This window comes from Dipodomys merriami, unplaced genomic scaffold, assembly GCF_024711535.1.
Source record: "Dipodomys merriami isolate MVZ:Mamm:240054 unplaced genomic scaffold, mDipMer1.0.p SCAF_2, whole genome shotgun sequence".
NCBI classification, from domain to species: Eukaryota; Metazoa; Chordata; class Mammalia; order Rodentia; family Heteromyidae; genus Dipodomys; species Dipodomys merriami.
In genome coordinates this window covers 8,286,113-8,308,053 of record NW_027203381.1, presented here as the reverse complement: position 1 = coordinate 8,308,053, position 21,941 = coordinate 8,286,113, and the positions used below count along the sequence as shown (strand labels likewise).

Below are 21,941 nucleotides of genomic sequence, written 5' to 3'. Positions count from 1 at the left end.
TATATTAGGTTATTTCCTGTCTGTTCATCCTATTGTGTGCCAAATGTTGTCCCACATCTTGGGAATAAACCATAAAAAAAAATCTCTGCTTCGATTTTCCCAGAGGGGGAAATCAATAGTGAATGTGTGGTGAGTGAATTGTATAGAAAACGGTACAGTCTGGTTTTGTGCCTGGCTCTATATTATAGGTTCAGTTTTTCTTGAGTAAAAAGACCAAAGAGTGCTGTAGATGTGGCTTTTCATGAGATGTCCTCATGGACAAGGGATTGGTGATGTCACATGAAAACCATGTACAGTTATTTTGATATTGCTCTCTGAGTAATTAGTGCAAGTAGGTTTTTTTTTCTGTCTCATATCTCTTGTCTTCATGCTAACACACAGAATTGCCTTTTGTCTTTTTTTCTTGTTCTTTAACTCAAAACCTCTTGATCTTCTTTGGCTGTTTCACTCATGGTACTTCCAGCTTTTTTGCTAGTTAATTGGAAATAACAGATTTTTCTACCTTAGCTGGCTTTGAATGGCAATCCTTAGATCTCAGCCTCCTGAGTGGTAAGGATTACAGGTGTGAACCACTGGTACCCAGCAGCGTGGATTTTCCTAGACATTCCCTCCAGGTTTGTAGTTTCTACATTGTAGCAATGTTCCTAGATCTTAGATTATTAGAGACTAAAGCTCACCTATGTTCTCCTTTCCCAAGGACTTGCCCAAAGGCTGATGCTCTGAGCAGGTCTTTATCTGATCGAGCACAATCTCCAAGCAAAGTAGCCCCTTGAAAATGGAAGGAAGAGTAGGAACCCACAGGCTGAAACCAATCAGTCAGTTGCCATTTTCATTTCCAATAGCTGATTCCAACAGTGTGACTTCAGACCTATGAACTACTTATATAACTTCTAACTCCATCCTCTCTTAATTGCTTGTTATTCTTTGTGTTTTGGTGTAGAATTAAACAGAGGGCTACCATAGAGAAATGCATTCCAGGAAACAGTTCTTCTCAGTCAGCTAGGGTTACATGTTCATAGTCTTAGTACTGAATGCCAATCACTGCTCTGCCTCAGCCAGTATTTGCTCTCACCTGTGATATTAAATGAACATTTGAGTCCTTGTCTTATTTGGGTTCAAGTGGAAATTGTGGATACTAGGAAGGGTACATACACATGGTATCATCTCCACAGATACTTCAATAAATGAATGCTTTTGCTGGGCACTATGCCTCACACCTATAATCCCAGCACTTGGGGGCAGAGATGAGAGGATCATGGTTCAAAGCCAGCCTCAGCAAAAAGTTAGGTATGGTGGTACAAGGCTGAGATTTCAGCTATGCAGGAGGGCTACAGTCTTAGGCCACCAGGGCAAAAATGCAAGAGCATATTAAAAAATAACTAAAGCATAGGAGTGTGTGGTAGATAATTTAAATTCTTAATTATCTTCTTATTGTACTTTGTAAGATCTTTGAGAAGAGGATGCCTGCCTCTTCTCTCTCATTGAGTGATGACCTAACTTTCAAACAGAATCATCCACAGGTGCTCCAAAGGTACAGGCCTACTGGGGACAGGTGTGCTGAGTTTCTGACATTGGAAATGTTTCTGCCTAAGGCGGGCAAGCACTGAACAAGAGTGTTGTGGATGGAAGGAACGAAACATAAAAAACGGAGAATAGACCTTGGTCTATACTCTATGATTTAAGGACAAGTCCCTAAAAGTTGGTGCTTCACAGAAGCAAGAATGAAGCAGGTGTTCAATAAATAACTGCTGTGAATTTGATGTGACTACCACACTCCCCAGCTTTTAGCTATAGGGTGATCTCCTGCACGTTTTGTATCTGAATGGTAAGACTTTGGTCACTAGGGACTGTGTGCCACACACTTTATATGCATTGTCTCTTCTTGGGTGTGCACGTGGATATCCCATTTTACAGATGAAAAAGCAAACAAACTGAAGCCAGAGCAAGCACCTTGTTTAGGATTTCTCCAGCAGCTAGTGATAGAGTTGGCAAATTTATGACTTTGACCCCACCCACACACTCAAGTTTTCCCACAGCAGCTGGATCATGTGATTTTAGTTTCCTGCCCATATCCCCTCTTCACCTAAGGTGATTTTCAGGAGGTCTCCTGCTCCCCTCCACCCTTAGAATTTTGTCTGTACTTGCCCTACCGGTGCTCCCAAATACTACCTTGGGAGCTGAACTCATTTAGTTTATGATTTCACTCCTGATTAGTAATGAAATATCCAGGAGGGGTGGGGGTGGGGTGGGAGAAGAGGAAGCTGTCAGTCAATTGTAGTTTAGAGTTGCTCTCACTCACTGAGTCTGGAGCTTTCCTTGGCTGTTTAAGGTCAAGTAAGCCCTTCACACTATGGGGTGGCTTTAGGAAAGTGAATGAAGATGGGCCCCCACCTTTAACTTAGTCACATGGAGACCTGGAAGTAAGTCAGTGAACTAGGAATGCAGGCTCAGTTTCAGGTACTTTCCTGGCGAGACAGTGGATGGGAAGGGAGTAGGACCCACAGAGGAAACTCTCCGGGGAAGGCAAGAAACTTGGAAGATGTCAAAAGCTGTCTTTACAAAGGGATTTCAGAGCATAGCTGCGTGATCTGTTGGGAATTCCCTCTGCCACCCATGATACAATTTCTTCCCCTTTGTATTAAATATCCTGCCAAAAAATGTCCTGCACGAACATGTCCTGCCGTGGAAGGGGTGGAGACCGGAGTGCTCTTTGGTGCCACTGAAGTGTTGGGAGCATTTTTTCGCATTGCTGCCACGAAATAGTCGTCTTCTCCCATAAACTTCCCCTCTGGTGGGGTGGGGTTGCGGATATCTATGTCTGCGTGTGTGTACTTAGCCGGAGGCGGGATCCGAAGCAGCCCCCTCCTGCCCCGGCTTGTTGGAGGCCTTCCGAAGCCCTGCAGACCACAAAGGCTCAGCCTGAATCACCTCTTTCAATGCCAGCCTGCATGAATGAGTCAGAAGCCCAGGAGGCCAGGTGAGGGGTGGGCGTGGCCACCGCGGGCGGGGGCGCCGGGGGCGTGGTCCGCAGGGGGCGTGGCCACCGCGGGCAGGGCTCCGGTGAGCAGTTTGCTGCTCCTGCCCCGCGCAGCAGCTTTGCTTTCTCCGCCGCCGGCTCTTGGAGCGCCTTGCTTTCCCCCAGCTGCCCATTATCCCAAGACAGCTGCAACTCCAGGTAAGCCAGGAAGGGGTCGCAGGGCGCGCGGTGGCGGCTGGAGCTGGTGACTCAACCTGGGGTAGCCTGTTCTCAAGCCCCTGCACCCCCCCCCTCAAATCAACTCCAGATCCCAGACCCCTGGGTGCCAGGAATGCCGAGTGGGGAGAACAGTCCCAGAACTGCGCGCCAGGATGACTCGCAGGACCTGACACGCGGTGTGGGCCGCGGGTGGAGGGGCCTTTCCCCGATGGGTCTCACCTGCTGGTCCGAGAAAGGGCGTGGCCCGCACACCCTGGACACACAGCTCTGATCGCCTTCGCGTGGCTGCGTAGCTGCAAGACTTACGGGCTGATTTGGGTATTATGAAGCCTCCAAGCAGGGACCAGGGACTGGGGGCTGCTGCCTTTTAGATAGAAAGTATTCTGTCTGTCGAGGTCAGCATGCTTCCTAAACAGGTGGAATACTTCCGATGAGGATTCTGGGACTTTTAAAGTGGGTTAGCTCCTATTTTCTTCCTCCTGCAGGGCTCTACTTTTTCTTTTCTTTTATTCTTCTCTTTTCCTTCCCTTCCCTTCCCTCTTTTCTTTTTTTCCTTTACTTACCCCCCCCCCCCGCTCTTTTTATGACTCCATTTAACTATGTCGCATTAAACCTCCATGTGACATGCTAGGCTGCTCCGTGGTCCTGTGGCGCATGCTCAGAACTCGGGGCCCCTTGGCCTGCCTTTGCTCAGCCCTGCCATTCTGTGGCTGAGGCTCACAGAGATGGAGTCACACAGCTTACCTGGCCTTGTTGCTGAACTAGAATTCGCGCTTCAGACTTCCAGGTTACTGCTGTTTCCATGACATCATGGACTCTCTTAGTATCTTTTGGATTCTCAATTTCTTGCAAGGAATAGTCAATACAATTCGGTGAATTCGAAGCCTCTGATGCTCTTTGGACATGCCGGTGTTTGATGGACTCTTTGATGGGGGGAGGGCTGTGTGAGCCCAGGCTTCTCCACAGAAATGAGTCAGCAGCTTTCTCTCTTGGCTTCCAAAAGCCGTGGATTGTGCCAAGGCGGTGGCCCTGTGTCACAGTCTGTCTCGGGGGCATGCAGGCTCAGCACCTTGGCCCCTTTTGGCACTTGCTAGGCAGCTGTGGGTTGGGTCCCTGGTCCAGGTGAGGCTTCTAAGGAACCAGAAGCAGTATAATGTTTTAGAATCCCTGAGCAAAGCAGAAGCTCCTTCTCCATCAGAAATTAAAGTCATTAACCTTGTTATTAGTGGCTTCATTGTACTTTCCTGACATCAAAGCACTTTCCATAGGTATTTATGCAATCACTTCATCTAATTCTCTTATTCTTTCATACCACAGCCGCTAGACAAGCTCATCTTTTCCTTATCTGGTACTGACTTTTCTTCTCTGAGTGTTGGAAAGTGAAACACAGAGGCTGTGCTTTTAGGCACTCCAGTAGAAGTATTACAATAGACAAGGTTTCTCAAGGCCTTTTCACTAAAGTCTTGAATCTCCTCATCTGTTAAATGAGGCCTGTTAAGGACACTGGGAAGAATTAGTTTTTGAGGAAGGAAGAAATGTTGCACACAGACTTGTGACAGCAACAAGCTGAAAGTCTAGAGAAGTGAGCTCTCTTCACACATCCAAATACATATTGATAGGTAGTTCCTCCATTCATCGGGGCCAATGCAGCCCTTGAATCATATCCGTTCTCTCATTGGCTTTGCATGAGTTAAGTCTTACACATCCTTTAGGACTCTTGTTACTGTCTCTGTGGAGATGTTACTGAGATTCCCAGTGTGGCTTAGATGCTCCTAAGGGTTCCCTAGGTAACCTTATCAAAACAGTCATCATCCTGATTACACCATCCGCTGATAGCTCAATAGAGGGAGGAGCCATGCTTTGCTCACTTTCGATTTCTTAACACTTACCTCAGTGCCTGACTTGAGTAAGGACTCAGAAAAGATGAAGAGCACACACCTTGAGAATCAGAGCTCCCACAAGGAGGATGATTATAGGGTAATGTTTCAGTATTGATACAAAACAAAAGCAACAAACCACATTAAGAAAAAAACAAAACAAAACAATCCACACAGGATATTGTTGAGGATTTGGGGAACTCAAGACACTTTGGGCAAGAAGAATGCTGGTAGAGATACAATGACTGCCACAGAAGGAGTGAAGTGGGATGGGAAGTGGCAGGCTAAGAGCTGGAAGAAATGATTCTGGGTCTGGTTTTGCCACTCTCACTCCCTGTGTGGGTGGCCTGGGAGAAGCTCTTCACAATACCATTCACTCATTTGCAAAATGAAGAGGTGGGGCCAGACTAGATCCCAAAGCAAGATCTTGTCTGGCTTTAAAGGTATTTGATTTTACCACACCTTAGCAAAAACAATTTGCAAGGCATTTCATCTAATTTTATATAATTTATAACATTTTATGTATTCTTAAAAATGACCCTTTTGTGTTATTACTTCGACTTGCATCTCACTTTTTCCTTGGTTGAAGGAAAATTCCTTTAAAGCCTTTCAGTGACTCTATAATGCTGTGGTGGCTCCTGTGTTAGAGTTAAAAGCAAAAATGATCTTTGATAAAAGTCATTATAGAATTCTCATAAACATCGAAAGGAGAAATCTCTGTACCAAGGGGATAATAAATTGGAAAACTTTGCAGTGACTTTAGTCATTTTAGTCATTTTAGCCATTAGTTGTGTAGACTTACTGCCTAGGAATTGCTATCTCTCAATTTTTGTAGCATTTGCTCATGCAAAATGGGCGGTGAAGGAACTTGACACTGATCCCTGGGCATGTATTGCTGACATTACTGAGATGTGTTTAAATGCTTGGATTGGCTTGCAATCCAGGGAAGTGGCAGTTGGATGGTGGCAGTCATCTTTGGAGATACCTCAGCCCAGATCAGTGTCTCAGTGACTTTAATTGGCTAGAGATGAATCGCAGAGCACCTGATGAGATTTGCCATGAATATTTCATTTTAAAAATCAGTGATTGGCTGGGTGCCGGCGGCTCACGCCTGTAATCCTAGTTACTTAGGAGGCTGAGATTTGAGGATCGCGGTTCAAAGCCAGCCTGACAAGGAAAGTCTGTGAGACTCTTATCTCCAATTAACCACCAGAAAACCTGAAGTGGTACTGTGGCTCAAGTGGTAGAGCACTTGCCTTGAACTGAAGAGCTGAGGGACAGCACTCAAGCCCAGCGTTCAAACCCCACAATCGACAAAAAAAATATAAATCAGTGATTGTTTTGTGCTCCAAAGTTCTCTCTGTGTGGCCCTTCTTTGATACTTTTAGTTTAACATCAAACAATGGTTTGCAGCTTATATGTGCTTTGGCTATTAAGGAAGGAGTGCATGACTCTCCCCATTGCCAAGGAGAATTTCTGAGACAAGAGCCAGGTGCAAACTTAGATGGGAAGGTAGATGAGTTTGGATTCTCATACTGAGGATTACCTGTGAGGGGACGGTGGGGTGGGGGTGGGAGACTGTCTGGAAGGGAGGGGCTGGCTGGTGGGAAAGCCTCCCAGGTGTCAGGTGTGCACTGGTTTACCTTCTTCAGCAGGTCCCTGGATCTAAGCCTGACATTGCAACACAGTATTAATGTGTGGTGTAATTAGGTGTATTAAATGCTCAATGAGCTTGCATTCAGAGTCATTTGGGCTAAGTGTATCCCCAAATACTATAATGAATCAATAGTAAAAGGAGCATTTCCTTAGCCTTTGGTCCTCTTTCTGCCTTCATTTCTAGGTGCTGGCAGTCAAACAGCCTTAGCAGATGAATCCATGAACACACACATGCTTTTTTCCCCAAACACACGAAACCACTCTGTTGTTTGCTGCCAACTATGCAACAATGATTCTACGTTTTCTTTTTCTGAGGAAGTAAATATATGTTGAGGAGTATTACTTGTACTTGTTAAAGCACTCTGAATGTATTTTCATCTTATTCTTAGCCTTATTAGGCCTTCTGTTGCTGAAGTATCGAAAAGTTTGAAGGCTTTCTGGGTTAAGGTTAGCTATCTGGTGAAGAAACAGCTCATGACTTCGAGTTTATGCTGTGCTTTTGTTGTCACTAACTGAGCATTATCAACAGTACATTTGCTGCCAGTAAGTCTGTGAGCCAGACCTCTTTTTCTGAAAGTCATGTATACACCTTCCTCCAACCTTCCATGAACAGTTTCTAAGAATCTATTAGTTGGACAAAGGAATTTCATTGTGCTATTTCCATACATACATAGAACAGAGTGATCAAAATCACGCCCTCTGTTGCTCTTTCTTGTCCCTTTCCCCTTATTAAACCAATTTTCCTGGGTTCCTCTCCTCCCTTCTCTTCCCTTCTTCTCCCCTTCCCTCCTCTCCTCTCCTCCCTTCCTGTATATTTCCATCTTTTTTATCCCCTGCCTCTCCCCCTCTCTATCCTCCCCTCCCCTTTCCTCCCTTCTCCCCTCTCCTTCTCTTCTCCTTCTTCCCTGCCCATTTCCCAATCTTTTCTCATCCTCTCCCTTCCCCCTCTTCTTTCTTTTTTTCCTCAATACAGAGTTATAAATTCAGGGTCTTACACTTGCTAGGCAAACACTCTACCACTTGAACCACACCAGCCCTTTATACATAGGGCCAGCTCTGGCCTGTGATCCTCCTCCTTGTTGCTATATAGTTGGAATTACAGACAAGCACCACACTGAGCTTCTCTGCTGGGATGGAGTCTTGATAACCTTTTGCTTAGGCTGACCTGGACCCTCCTGATTCCAATTTCCAGAGTATCTGGAATTACAGGTGTGAGCTACCATGCCCAGCTCATCATTCCATTTTCCTACAAGCGTATAAAATGGGAAGTCTCTTTGAACTTCCCCCGTGGTAGGCACTCTTCAGGTTTCTTCTTTTCTATTTTTGTCTCAGCCTATCCTACTGGGTTTGGTCTGCACACAATCTGATCCACAGGGTGTGATGTTTTATCCCTGGCCACCAACCTACCACGAGAGGGGAAGGACCAAGGCTGTAGGATTTAAGCAAAAGTCCAATGTCCACCATAACTTTAGGGTAGGCATGATGGACACCTGCTTAGTACAGGTACAGTGTCCCCGTGGTACTTACCGGGGACAGAGGAAGTCAGTGGGGATGCCCAGTGAGCACGCATAGGGTGAAACATAGTTACTGTTTTTGGTAGTGAATTTATCTCTCTAGGCAGTGAGATGCAGTATCATCTTTCTGAGTCCATCTCCCACACAACAAACCTTATGACCCGCAACTAGAGAATTCCGAAAGTGTATTTGAAGGCCAGGGGGTCAGCTCCTTGCCATTCCTCTGGATCTCTGCCTTTAGAATTTCTGTCCAGCCCTCAGGAGTAGAGCCTCAGGTCTGGCCCTGTCCAGGCATTTGATGCTAACACCTTTCTGAGTCCTGGCCAAGAAATTCAATCTCCAGCAGTGCAACTTTCTGACATGATGGCACATGTCTTGCTCAGAGACATTTAAGGTCATGTTGATTCTCTGTGTCCGTGTCACAAACATCATCTCCTTTCCTGTGGGTCTCTCTGTATCTTTTCTCTAGGGCCCACCTAACTCCAGTATAACCTCATCTCTACTTAAAGCTGCAGAGACCCTAATTCCAAATAGGGTCCCATTCACAGGGACTGGAGATTAGGATGTCAGCTTGTCTTTTTGGAGGACATACTTCATTTTATAATAATTAATAAACACTAAGTTAAATCACACAAAATAGATCTAATTTGACCTTGAATGATGCACAAAATGTCTGTTTTATAGGATTTAATCATCATCCTGTTTGAAACACTATATAATAAACACTGTCCCAAGGATTTAAAACAAAATTAGTTTTTGGTGGTAGTGCTACTAGGGTTTGAGCTCAGGCCTTTGAGCTTGCTAAGCTGACATTCTACGGCTTGAGCTATGTCTCTGTTTGCTCCGGTTATGTTTGGGAGAGGGTCTTGCATTTTGCCCAGGTTGGCCTGGACCACAATCCTCCTATTTATACTGCCCATCAGCTGGGGTGACAAGTGTCCTGGAACATCACCACACACAGCTTTTCCAATTGAAATGGGAGTCTTGTGAACTTTTCTGGTTGAACTGGACCTGGAACTTTGATCCTCCCAATCTCAGTCTTCTACTTGGGGATGACAGATATATGACCTCATGTCCAGCTACTGGTTGAGATGGACTTAGCAAACTTTTTGCCTAGGCCAATGGTGAACTGCAATTGCTCCCAATCTCTGCCTCTTGAGTAGTTAGGATTATAGGTATGAGCCATTGCTGAGCTACCAAGCACACAGACGTTGATTTGGACAATCTGCTGCTCTGACTACGTGTTGAGGAGGAGGTGGGAGGGATGGGATCCAGGCTAGGCCGCTGCTGCTGTGCTTCTGGGTAGGACAGCCCACACAGAAGATCCCCATATACCCGAGAATGTTTGCCCTGAGGCTTCTTTTTGAATTTACCCAATCTTCCTTCCTTTCTTGCACCTGCGGTCATTCCTTTTGCTGAGGAAGAACTCTGTGTGTGTTGGTAGCACACAGGGGCAGATCCTGAACCGTGCCCTAGGAATGGCCTCTCTCCCTTGTCTGTGGTTGCAGGCCCCATGGACGCCCTGAGACTGGCGAATTCGGCTTTTGCTGTTGACCTGTTCAAACAACTGTGTGAAAAGGAGCCACAGGACAATGTCCTCTTCTCACCGATCTGTCTGTCCACCTCTCTGTCGCTTGCTCAAGTTGGTGCCAAAGGTGACACAGCCAATGAAATCGGGCAGGTAAGCACCTATGCTTTGCTGTGTGTGTGTGTGTGTGTGTGTGTGTGTGTGTGTGTGTGTGTGTGTGTGTGCGTGCAAGTGCATGCGTGTGTGTGCGCATGCATGTTTATGAGAACCCATAGGCAGGGCCTATGGGAAAGTGGAGACGTTGTGGTTAGAATTGCTCAGGATTGAGAGGTCCAATGTTAGGACCCTTAATCTGTTTTCGAGTGTGGAGTCATTTATGTGTCCTGCATCCCCAGTTGAAAGCCGGCACCAGATCATGATGGAGAGCCTGGAAGCTGCTGGGCAGTCACAGCTGTCTCATTGCCAGTGTCCTTGGCAAATCACCTGACACCTTGCACGCCCGAGCAGGGAGAGATGGTGGGGTTTCCGTGTCCCTGCATTCACGTCCCCTGGGAGAGGCAAGGCTTTGTCACAATGCACTTCATTTTTCTGTTCACAGGTCCTCCACTTTGAAAATGTCAAAGATGTGCCCTTTGGATTTCAAACAGTCACCTCAGATGTAAATAAACTGAGTTCCTTTTACTCTTTGAAACTAATCAAGCGGCTCTACGTAGACAAATCGTTGAATCCTTCCACAGTAAGTAATATAAAGCAATCAGCAGGATTTATCTTTTAACCATGTGGGCCACTGCACACTGCTAGGCTTACAACTTATTCATTTCTAAGGTATTGAATGTGGGTCTGAGAGAGAAGTGAATGCACTGGGACTCGACCACAGTTCACACCATCTAGTTCAGAGTCTAGAGCAAGCTGGTGTGCTTCCATTTACCCTCTTAAACCCTCAGAAGTCCTGCTTTCTCCTGGTCACATATCTCATAAAGCTATCTCAATAGATAATGGCTCATGATAAACTCCTTTGTCTTTAAATAGCTGGAATAAGTCCTGACAATGTTTTAAGCACTTCATCTGATTTGGTTATGAATACAATATATTCCTGGTAGTTCTCAAAAATCAGTGAGAAAAATAAACTACAATGAATTCACAGTTTGCCTTCATTAGAAATTAATTTTGTTTTTCTAGGCTGGTCAGATTGGCATCATCAGATTGGCAAAGCAGGTCTAGTTATTTAGTGCATCCATTTCTTGAAACAGACATCTAAACATTGTAGTTCCCTTATATTGAACCCCCTGGTATAGTTTAATTATCTGTATTTAGACTTATAGTTGCACTCAGGAGCCTGAGATCTGAGGATCCTGGTGTGAAGCCAGCCTTGGCAGACAAATCAGACAGACTTCTCTCCAATTAAACAGCAAGGAGCCAGAAATGGGTGTGTGGTTCAAGCGGTAGAGCTACAGCTTTGAGTGAAAAGGCCAAGCAAGAGTTTAAGCTCCTGTACTATCTCAAGAAGTAAAAATAAAACACATAATGAATGTTTTAGACTATGGGGCAGTTCCCTCTCTAGGGAATGGTTTGGTTCCTGATTGAATAATCAGCATTTTGAGTTTCCCAAATCTAAAAGCTTGACTACTAAGCCAACGATTTTGCCATGCTATCACAACTTTAGGCTTTTATTTTTCAGTTGAGACTTTTTGAGAACAGAAGTTAATAAATATTGTCATGAGTTTTTTTTTCTTCTGGTGGCTTGAAGATACACACACACACACACACACACAACTGTTTTTGTTCCAACCATCATCTGGGAAATTAAACAAAATTGAAATGTGAGTTGAGGCTGGGAATGGAGAAATGTTAAAGACTCCCAGGTGGTATTTGAGGATATGCCTAATATATTACCAGTGGTTGAAGTGAGAGATAGAAGTTCTTCATCTCGCTGAGGCGTTCTGATATTCTTAGTGCCTGCCACATCTAATGGCATCAGTCAGCCCCAAGACTGGGTTGCAATTAACCAAAGCCGAGTTAATTGGCTAAGAGTGCAGTGTCCCTGTGTTTGGGAGTGAAGTGACATGACTCTCAGTCATATTTAGTTTCACTGACCTTTCCATTCAATGTTTGGAGTTATTTCAACCTGATTAGTCCATCTTCCCCCACTGCGTTCCCTTGCTTTTGTTGGTATATAGCACCTGCAGATTTCCCAGTTAATAGTCCAAACAAGTGTGGGTTGAGAAGGCCACCTACATTCAAGCTACCTGGGCTTTGGTTTAAAGGACAAATACTCAGCCTCAGATCTCTTAAACTAAGTTTGGTGGGTTAAGGTGTGGGCTTTTGCATTTTAAGCAGGCATTACAGGCAGACACACTGCTGTGCTTTCCATATCACTGTACTTCAAAGTTTAATGGGCAGACAGAACATGTGGGCGGTGTGACTCAGGAGGTCTAGGACGCTAGCTTTCCCACACGGTTCCAGGTGACTCAGTGGCTCCTAATTCTTGGACCATTCTTTGAATATCAAAAGTCTGTAGAATATTTGTTTTAGTGAAGATAACTTTTCTTGTCTCTGTTCTCTTTTTGTACACATCTCTGCTTTTCTATGACATGTGTTTTGAATGCTTTTGAAATTAAAGTTCATGTTATAATTGTATATTATTTGTGTTCTCCAAAAAAGCCCATCATGTAAGTGAAGAGTGTGTTGAATCATTGATACTGTCTTATAATTGGGCAAAATGAAACATGTAGTGTAAAGAAAATGCAGTGATTGTTAAATGAGGTTTTTCCATTCATACATCTGTATCCTTGGTAATAGATGCTTAAAGAATCCTTTTGTTGGCACAGCTAAACAAAGCTAGTGCTTTGTGACTCATTGAACTGGGTGTTTTTCAGGAGTTTATCAGCTCTACAAAAAGGCCATATGCAAATGAATTGGAAACTGTGGACTTCAAAGATAAACCGGATGAAACAAAAACTCAGATCAACAGCTCCATTAAGGAACTTACAGATGGCAAGTACCTCTATTTGTTCTGTTATAAGTGGCTAAGTCAACAGGTCTCCTATCCCCATGAATCCTTCTTCTAAACTTGAACATCCAGAGAATTCCTTGGGATATTATTAGCACACAGCTATATTCTAGCCCATTGAGGCCTGTCAACAACTTCCATTTCTGGGCATTACTAGTATTAACTCATTCCTCAGCAGAAATCTCAAGTGCTCCAGTGTTAGTGAACCTCTCCACATTCTCCCACAGGCTCCACATACCCCCGTGGAGGCCCAGCTCTACAAGGCTTTGCTCTGAGCAGATCATGAAGCTAGTTTTTCAGCGTGGAAAGGGAAGGATTGACATGAACTTGATTTTTGAAGCTGCTTCCAGTGAACAAATTATACCAATTTTACTAATGAACATGGACAATGAAAATTCTTAGGCAAAAGTAAACATAGAAAACCAAACAAAATAGAAGGATCCAATTTTTAAAGCAGCTTTTCCTCGGTTTCCCAACTCCTCATGCAGGTCTGCTAGTCCGAGGGCCTTTCTTCAGCAAGCCTCCGGCCCTGCTTCCAGATGCTTGTTTCCAGGCCACTCTCTGCCTGATCTTCCCCATGCTAAAATTTCCTTAGTTGTTTTCTTTGATAGAAAGGAATTGGAACTAAATGACCATGTCACCTTTCTTAGGGCTGTACTGACAGTGTTTGTGTGGTAAGGGACAGCTTTTGGCCTCTGTGCTGAGCTCCGTTTCTTCAACTGTAAAATGAGGATAATGGTCTTTGCCTTATGGGACCCCTGGGAAACAAATGAGGTGATGGATGTGAAAGGCAGAGCCCAGGGCCAGGGAAGAAGGGGAAGGTCATACATTTCCCACTCAGGAGTGAGAAAGAGCTCTTTTCCAGTCTTCGGTCTCTGCTCCCTCAGGTGTGGCAATCCAGAGGAAGAGAAAAGACTTCTGAAATTCATGGGCCTTGCCTTCCAGGGTTTACATTACACAAGCTGAACTTACATGTGCACGTCTGATGTAATTTGGAAGAACTCTGCCATGTATGATTTTTCTAAAACTCATTTGCAGGTCACTTTGAAAACATTTTGTCTGACAACCATGTAAATGATCAGACCAAAATCCTAGTGGTTAATGCTGCCTACTTTGTTGGAAAGTGGATGAAGAAATTTCCAGAATCAGAAACCAAAGAATGCCCTTTCAGAGTCAGCAAGGTATGTGGCCACATAAAGTAGTAATTAGAGTTTAAAAACTTAAGGTAATAGGGCATGAGGGAGGGACGTGGTGTGTGTGTGTGTGTGTGTGTGTGTGTGTGTGTGTGTGTGTGTGTGTGTGTGTTCAGGAATTCACACCTGTGAGGGAAAGGAAAATACAGGGAACTCTAGCAAGGAAGGTAAAGAAACAAAAGCTATGCCGAAAAACCTTACTTGCAGAGACCTTTGCATTCTTAGGAAATCTCAACTATTTAGGAATCTTTCCCTATTCACCAAATTCTCTGTGATCTCATTTTCTCACATGTTGATGAGACCACCTGTTGGGTGAAATGCGAGGTTCAAGTTTCTTTTAATTTACTTGTCTCCTGACTTACTTACTGGGTGAAGTTCCCAGCCTGGTTTGGTTATTTTAGTATTTTAAGTCGTCACTTTTAAGGAGTTAATTATCTGTGAAGAAAAATGATATACACTTCCTCATCTGCATCACAAAGTTCTTCATAACAAGAAGCATTAGAAGCCTGTCTTTCAGGGCAATCTCATGAATACTAGCGAGGGGGACATGCCAAAAACAGCTCATAGACATATATAAAACATCTGTCTTCCAGATGAAACCAAAGAACCGAGACTGGGCATTTGATTATTATTATTACTTTTATTATTATTACAGAACCTAGGAAAATGTAGGGAACTTTATGATGTGGTTTGGACTCCTCTGGTGGGACATGGCAATAAATACTTCAACAGCAATAAATACTTCAGTTATGATACTTGAACGTATCTTACTTTACCCATAGCTTTGTGTATCAGTTCCAGCTTTCAGGCTACCTGTCATCAGTCCCAAGGTATATCACCTTCTTATTGCTAGAATCTAGGAGAAAGGCTTTACTAGATAGAGCCTATGGCTGGGTCAGCTGGACTGCCTCTCAGCGCTGCCTTTTTTTTCCACCCTAGAATGTTTATTCGTATTCACTCATCCCTCAAATGTACTTTTCCCAGCAAAATCGATTTGCTAATCTGGCCCTTCCATTCATACATAGGGGGCAGGTGTTTTTGTCTCCATCCACAGATCCTAGCCACATCCCCAACACATCTCTAGGTGCTCTGTAAGTTTATTGGCGGGATGACCAATCGGTCCTCCAAGGCTTGATCCTCGGCGTGATTGAACACTGTGAGTCAAGACCTGATGGGCTTTCAGAGTGCTTTTGCAAAAGTGGGGGACTGGAGCCACTGCTCTTGCTCCTTACCCACTGCAGTGGGTTCTAGAGGGAGACAGGAGGCCTGTCCCCACTTCTGAGCTTCGCTTGTACCAGCCCTGGTGCCCTCCAAGTTGACTTGGGACAGGAATGACTTTTACCACCAGAAGTGTGCCTGAGACATTAAGGACACACTTTTCAGATGTTTTCCACATATAGTTCTTAGACCCACTTCCAGCCATGTTTTGCTTTGGTTATTCACACCCCCCCCCTCCTTTGTGGTAGCATATTAAGGACTTTAATAAATGCTGGTTTGTTTCATGGAAGGGTGCTCTGGTTAATTTTGAAATGGGGTCTCACTTTTTGTCCTGGCCCGCTTGTACCTCAATCCTCCTATTTACATTTCCTTCTGCAGCTAGGAGGATGAGTGCATGCCCCTCCCGCTGACACTCCCCACCCCCCCCCCCCCAGTCCATCGTTCTTTGTGTTGCTATCGCTGTTGAGATGTATCTTGTGAACTTTCCTTCTGGCCTGAGGCTGATCGAGACATGCAATCCTCCAAATCCCAGCTTCGGCTTCCCACGCCACAGATTCACACCACACCCGCCCGGCTATTGACAGGCATGGAGTCTTTTGAACTTTGTGCCTTGACTAGCCTTGAGCCAGGATCCTCCCTAGTAGCAAGAAGGTTGATTGAGCATGAGCCGCCACACGTGGCCCTATGCTAAATTTATTTTTGTATTAGGTATATATTCAGGAAGCACTGTATCAATGGTAGGTACCTTCCAACGAGTTCCCACCAGGAGAAAGGGTCTTGGAATTATAGGCATCTATAAAGACTAATTGAAACTCTGCCTATATTTGATGCTATCTTATTTTAATGTTTTATACATGCAAATGGAAGTCATATACAGTCCCTACAAGTACAGCAGGTGGAATTGTACAGCACAGGAATGTTTTCAAAGGAAGCTTCAAAGGGCTTCAGAGGGCTTCCCAGGATGGTCTTTGATGGTTTAGTTTCAGCAAGGTGTGGTCCCAGGTGACGAATCATAATGCAGACTGACCTGAAATTATAAGAGCAAATGTGTGTATGTAATACACATGTGTGTGCATATGTCGTGTGTGTATATTTACTCATATGTGCACTGAGAAATGAAGCCATCCAAACCTTTCGCCATTAACAGACGGAGACGAAGCCAGTGCAAATGATGAATCTGGAGGCCACGTTCTGTATGGGCAACATCGATGACATCGGCTGTAAGATCATCGAGCTTCCTTTCCAGAACAAGCACCTCAGCATGCTTGTCCTGCTGCCCAAGGATGTGGAGGACGAGTCCACGGGCCTGGAGAGGGTGAGGAGGCAGGCGGAGCCCCAGGGCACGGAAATGTGTGGACCATGCGGGGTGGGACTATGAGAGGTGGCTGCTCGCACTTACATAGCACCAGGAATGGGGCTGAACGCTCCACATCCTCACCCCCTTTACGTCTTCCCAGAGTGTTAGAAACTGTTGCCAGTGCTTATTCACAGAAGGGAGGATAATTGGCTCTCTGTCGTAGAACCAGTCCCATTATCAACTGGGCTGAGGGCCTGCCCTCTGCTCAGCATTGGCCTCTCTGGGGAACACAAGTTCTTTATGTTTTCAGTTCGTAGATGTTTTTTTTTTACTACAGCAATTTTAAATCGACAGAAAGGTGAGCCATCAATACTGAGCTTATGTGCACTTTTCCCTCCCCCAATCCTAGAGTTTCCTCTGGTACTAGTGGCTTGCATTGGTGTGGTTCATGGGTTGTAATTCACGAGCCAGTATCAAAGCATTATCGTTAATCAAGTTTACAGCTTACCACAGGGTTCACTCTGTGTTGCGCATTTTTGGACACATATGAGATTTTATCATGTTTCCAGTTTTTCCATTATGCAAGTCATATTGTATAATATGAAATGCATATTGATGTGATGTGTACAAAATATATACACCTATATGTATATCTACACACATGTATATGTTTGTATGTGTATGTAGATAAACATATATGTATATACATACTTACATGCATCAATATTATATGCAACATATATATGTATATGTATATGCAGCATATATATATATATGTATAATACATACACATATATCACATGGGTTTGAGCTAGGCATTGGTGGCTCACACCTGTGATCCTAGAACTTCAGGGGACTGGGATCTGAGGATTGCAGTTCAAAGCCAGCCAGGGCAGGAAAGTCCATGAGACTCTTATCCCCAATGAACTACCCAAAAGCCAGGAATGGCCCTGTGGCTCAAAGGGGTAGAGCACTAGTTTTGAGCCCCAAAGCTCAGGGACAGTTCTCAGGCCCTGAGGTCAAGCCCCAGGACCAGCACAACAAAAATGGGAGGTAAAGAAGGGGCTATAATATTCCATTTATACAGACTACTGTAGGTTGCAGGATTTAAATAAAAGTAGCTGTTCAGTATGCCCATGAGTGAGTTTTAGCTTTCTCTCAGCTCTGTCAGCTTCTGTCCAGCTGCCTAAACCTCCTCTTCTCTGTGTTGTATTTCTAGTCAGGCCTTAATTACCTATGCCTTTCCAGAGACAGTCTAACCTGACCCCAATCTCCCTGTTTCTTTAGATATCATTATGTTATATTCCTCACTATCTTAGCTGAATAATAACTCCTGTCCTCATTCTTGGTTTGAGGTATTGTTCTTACTTAGTCCATTTCCATGTCTGCATATTTAAGCTATTATTCAGCTTTCTGAGATTTTTCCTTTCTTCCTTATTTCAAATGCCCTCATAAAAGTGTTTGTTTTTCTTCTGAAAATATTGACCTAAAGAAAATGCTTGTTGGACTCTCATGGAGGAATTGTTAAGAACACAAATTTTATTGTCTTGTTATGGCTGCCATCACAAAGCACCATAAACTGGGGTGGCGGAGTGAGGGCATTTATTTCCTCATGGTTCCCCAGCGACACACACAGCAGGTTTGCTTCTTTCTGAGAAGTGGGAGGGAGAGTCCACCCAGGCCTCCCCTGGCTTCCGCTGGTGTGCTGGCGTTCTGATGGAGTTCTGTGGCTGGTAGACACTCCACCCTGACTTGTGCCTTCATTTCCACATGCCTTTTCTGTCTCTCTGTTTTCTGTCTGTGTCCCAAATTCCCCCTTTTAATAGGGATACCAGTTCATATTTGAATCGGGCTCACCCCAGTGATGTCATCTTAAGTTATTTCACCTGTATCCAAATCAATGTCCCATTCTGAGGTGTTTCTACTGGGACTTCAATGCATAAACAGAGAGACGCAGTCCAGCCCTTAACAGCGTGGTCTCTTGTGGACACGGAGGGCTGTTCTCCCTCGCTTTGCATACTGGGCAATGTTGGCGCAGTACTGCTCTGACAGTGGCAGTCAGGATGCTGACGTTCTCAGTGGTGCCTGACTTCTCCTTGGACCGGTGGTGAGGTTGAAGAGGGCAAGGAGCAATTTGAGATTTGCTCCCTGCAGAATTTTATGACTAAGCCACTTGATTGTTTGTTGTTGCTGGTACTGGGGACTGGACTCAGTACCTTGTATCTTGCTCAGCTTCTTTGTGCGCAGCTGGTGCTCTCTTGCTTGAACTGTGCCTCCACTTTTGACTAGGCCATTTTATGACTTTTGCATAGCATAGCTCTCATTTTTCAAACGAATTAAGGTGATTGCATTCATCTACAATCTTAATGAATGACTAAGAAATAGTCCAAGTGCCCATATTAAAACAACAACAACAACATCCCAAGAAGAGCGAGGTGCTAGTGGCTCACTCCTGTAATACTAGCGACTCAGGAGGCTGACATCTGAGGATTTTTGGTTCAAAGCCAGTCTGGGTAGAAAAGTCAGTGAAACTCTTACCTCTCATTAGTCACCTAAAAACTGGAAGTGGAACTGTGACTCAAAATGATAGAGCACTAGCCTTGAGCAAAAAAGCTAAGCAACAGCACCCAGGACCCAGTTCAGGCCAACAAAATAAAAAACAAAATGAGAATAACTTTACCTTTAATTAGACTTATTAACTTTGTTGTCATTCCCAAGCATGAATATTCTGGATTTCTCTGTAGACAAATGATAAAACCATTCAGAAAATAAGTTTAAAAGCCTTTATACTTCTATATTATTTTACTATTGTGTATACATCATTAGAATCCATGCATCAGCTTCTGTTAAGGCAACTGTATTACTTACCTCCTCCTCTCTCCTCGTTCTCCCCCCTCCCCCCAAAAAAAGATCTCAAGTTTGGTGCAAGGATTAGCCAGGAATTAGTGGCTCCCACCTGTAATCCTAGCTACCCAAGAGGCCAAGATCTGAGGATTGCAGTTTGAAGCCAGCCTGGATTGAAAAGTTCATGAGACTCTTATCTCTCATTAACCAGCAAAAAGCTGGAAGTAGAGGTGTGGTTCAATTGGTAGAACTTCAGATATGAGTGAAAAAGCCAAATGAGAGCCTGAGGCCCTGAGTTCAAGCCCCAATACCAGAGTAGCAGCAACAACAACAAATCAAAACCTTGCTCTGACAAATTTCAAAGCCAGCAATGCTCTGTTGTGTGGGAAGGAGAAGAGCAGAACAAGGTGGTTCTTGGTTGTTAGGAGAAAAACTAGTCACCTGCCATCTTTGATGGTCCATCCAGAATGCTCCCAAACCCACGACGACGACCATCACCGTTTTTTAAGTTTTGTTTTTGTTTTAGTTTTGGTTGGTTGTGGGGCTCGAACTCTTGGCCTGGGCGCTGTTCCTGAGCTCTTCAGCTCAAGGCAAGTGCTCTACCACTTTGAGCCATAGAACCACTTCCACTGTTTTTTAATCTAACAAGATCTGTTACAAATTGGTAATACATTCTTTTTTTTTTCCTTTCCCTTTTGTGCTTCAGATTGAAAACCAACTCAGCTCAGAGACGCTGTTACAATGGACCAACCCCAGCATCCTGGCCAACGCCAAGGTCAAACTTTCCCTTCCGAAGTTTAAGGTGGAAAAGATGATTGATCCCAAGGTTAACTTGGAAAACCTAGGGTTGAAAACTACCTTTAATGAAGATACCTCTGATTTCTCTGGGATGTCTGACACCAAGGGCGTGGCCCTCTCCAATGTGATTCACAGCGTGTGCCTAGAAATAACAGAAGATGGTGGCGAGTCCATCGAAGTGCCGGGATCCCGGATCTTGCAACACAAGGATGAGTTCAATGCCAACCACCCATTTATTTACCTCATCCGGCACAACAAAACTCGGAACATCGTTTTCTTTGGCAAGTTCTGTTCTCCCTAAGTGGCAGAGCCTGAGTGAAGTCCCACCAGAGAGGGGCAGCGTTCTGTAGATGCTGCACGCAAAGGGTTGCTTTCTAAACACACTAATGTTGCTGGGTTGGCAGGCGGCTGGTACATGGCATATGTAGCCTTCCTTACTAACATACCTTCTTCTATTTTTCCCCTTCGGTTTCTTTTTGTTTTTATATATGTTGTTAAAGAATATGACTTGCTTTTAATGTAAAGAGATCACCTTCCATGGGACAAATACATATTCCTTATTTGTCAAACTGCCCTTTTACTGGCAGAAATACCATTTTCCTCATGCAAGAATTCCTCTAACAAAGATCTTGAGGATCTTATTCCCAGGACTTGGCTTTTCTTCAATAAGATAGGGAATGTTCCAGGTAGTCTCACTTCCCAAAGTCTAAAGAGACTACAGAACATGAGATCCACAAAGTTACCCTAGTCCCAGGAACCTTGGGTTCATGTTTACTTATCTCCCCCGCCCCCAACTCCCTAATTCTGTAGCTTTTAGAAATATACTGTAGTGCATATACTGTATGTTCTGGAACTCCATTGAAAGGGCTGGCTTAGTCTGGTTACCTGCAAATCAGAACTTTAATATTTCTGCAACAAAGTAGAGAGACCATTCATCCAAAATGGACAAGTAAGTAGTTGTATTTTGCTCACAAGTAAGTGTGCCATTAGGAAGACACCTTGCAGAACCCAATTAGATTTGGGGACATTGGGCAAAGAATTTTAGGCCTGTAGTAGCTGCAGCGTGAGAAACCCTGGAAGCTCAGCTGGGTCAACATTGACTTTTACATCTGACTTTGACATTTACTTTGACATTGGCCAGGTGTGCCACTGGTGGCAGGGGCTTCTGGGTAACTCTCAAGGATTTTGGATAGCGACTACCAGGGATTCTCACCATTGCTCTAAAGGCAGGAATTTGTCTAATGTGGTAGGGAAAGGAAAGGGACCTGAAGCCTGGGGCCTCCACGAGGACAGTGCTGAGAGTGCGCACAGCACCTTTTTTAGTCTGTGGGTTCCCCTACGTCAGATGGTGAGTTGTAGCTCACAGGAGTAGTGATTGGTACAGTAGATCTGTTGAGGTGACTACATTGCAGGGTCATGTTTGGATTTCCTCCCAGAAGGTTGATGCACTGCAGGTCCTGTGCAATGCCTTCCCTCATCCCTTCCTCACCTTTCATTGTAAATAGGTGCTTCTTGCCCCCAAGGTTCACCGTTGAATTTCCTCTCTGCTATTGACAATAAAATATTGTTGGATTATGTGTCTTGTTCCTTATGTTTTTCTTAATGATTGTTTTGAAATAGAACCAAGCTGATGCATCATTCCATCGGAACTATCTTCAGGGTCTTTTGACATCTTTCCATTTGATTTTCCCTACACTCTATATTTAAAATCCCTTTGTCTTTCCAGACATGTGCATTTTAGTATTTTCCAAATTGTTTCCCCTTTTTACCTGATTAAGGCTAGGATAAACTTCCTGTTGTACCAGTCAGG

The 21,941-nt window shown here is 44.3% G+C and overlaps 1 protein-coding gene across 1 annotated transcript; it reads left to right on the top strand.

The window, feature by feature from the left end:
- The first annotated feature begins 3,095 nt into the window (after positions 1–3,095).
- On the top strand, positions 3,096–21,688 carry Serpinb5 (serpin family B member 5). Its single transcript, XM_070028623.1, has 7 exons — positions 3,096–3,175; positions 9,752–9,924; positions 10,370–10,507; positions 12,648–12,765; positions 13,820–13,962; positions 16,340–16,507; positions 20,040–21,688. The coding sequence occupies exons 2-7, from the start codon at positions 9,757–9,759 to the stop codon at positions 20,430–20,432; spliced, it is 1,128 nt and encodes a 375-aa protein (XP_069884724.1). The 5' UTR covers positions 3,096–3,175; positions 9,752–9,756; the 3' UTR covers positions 20,433–21,688.
- Positions 21,689–21,941: the final 253 nt, after the last annotated feature.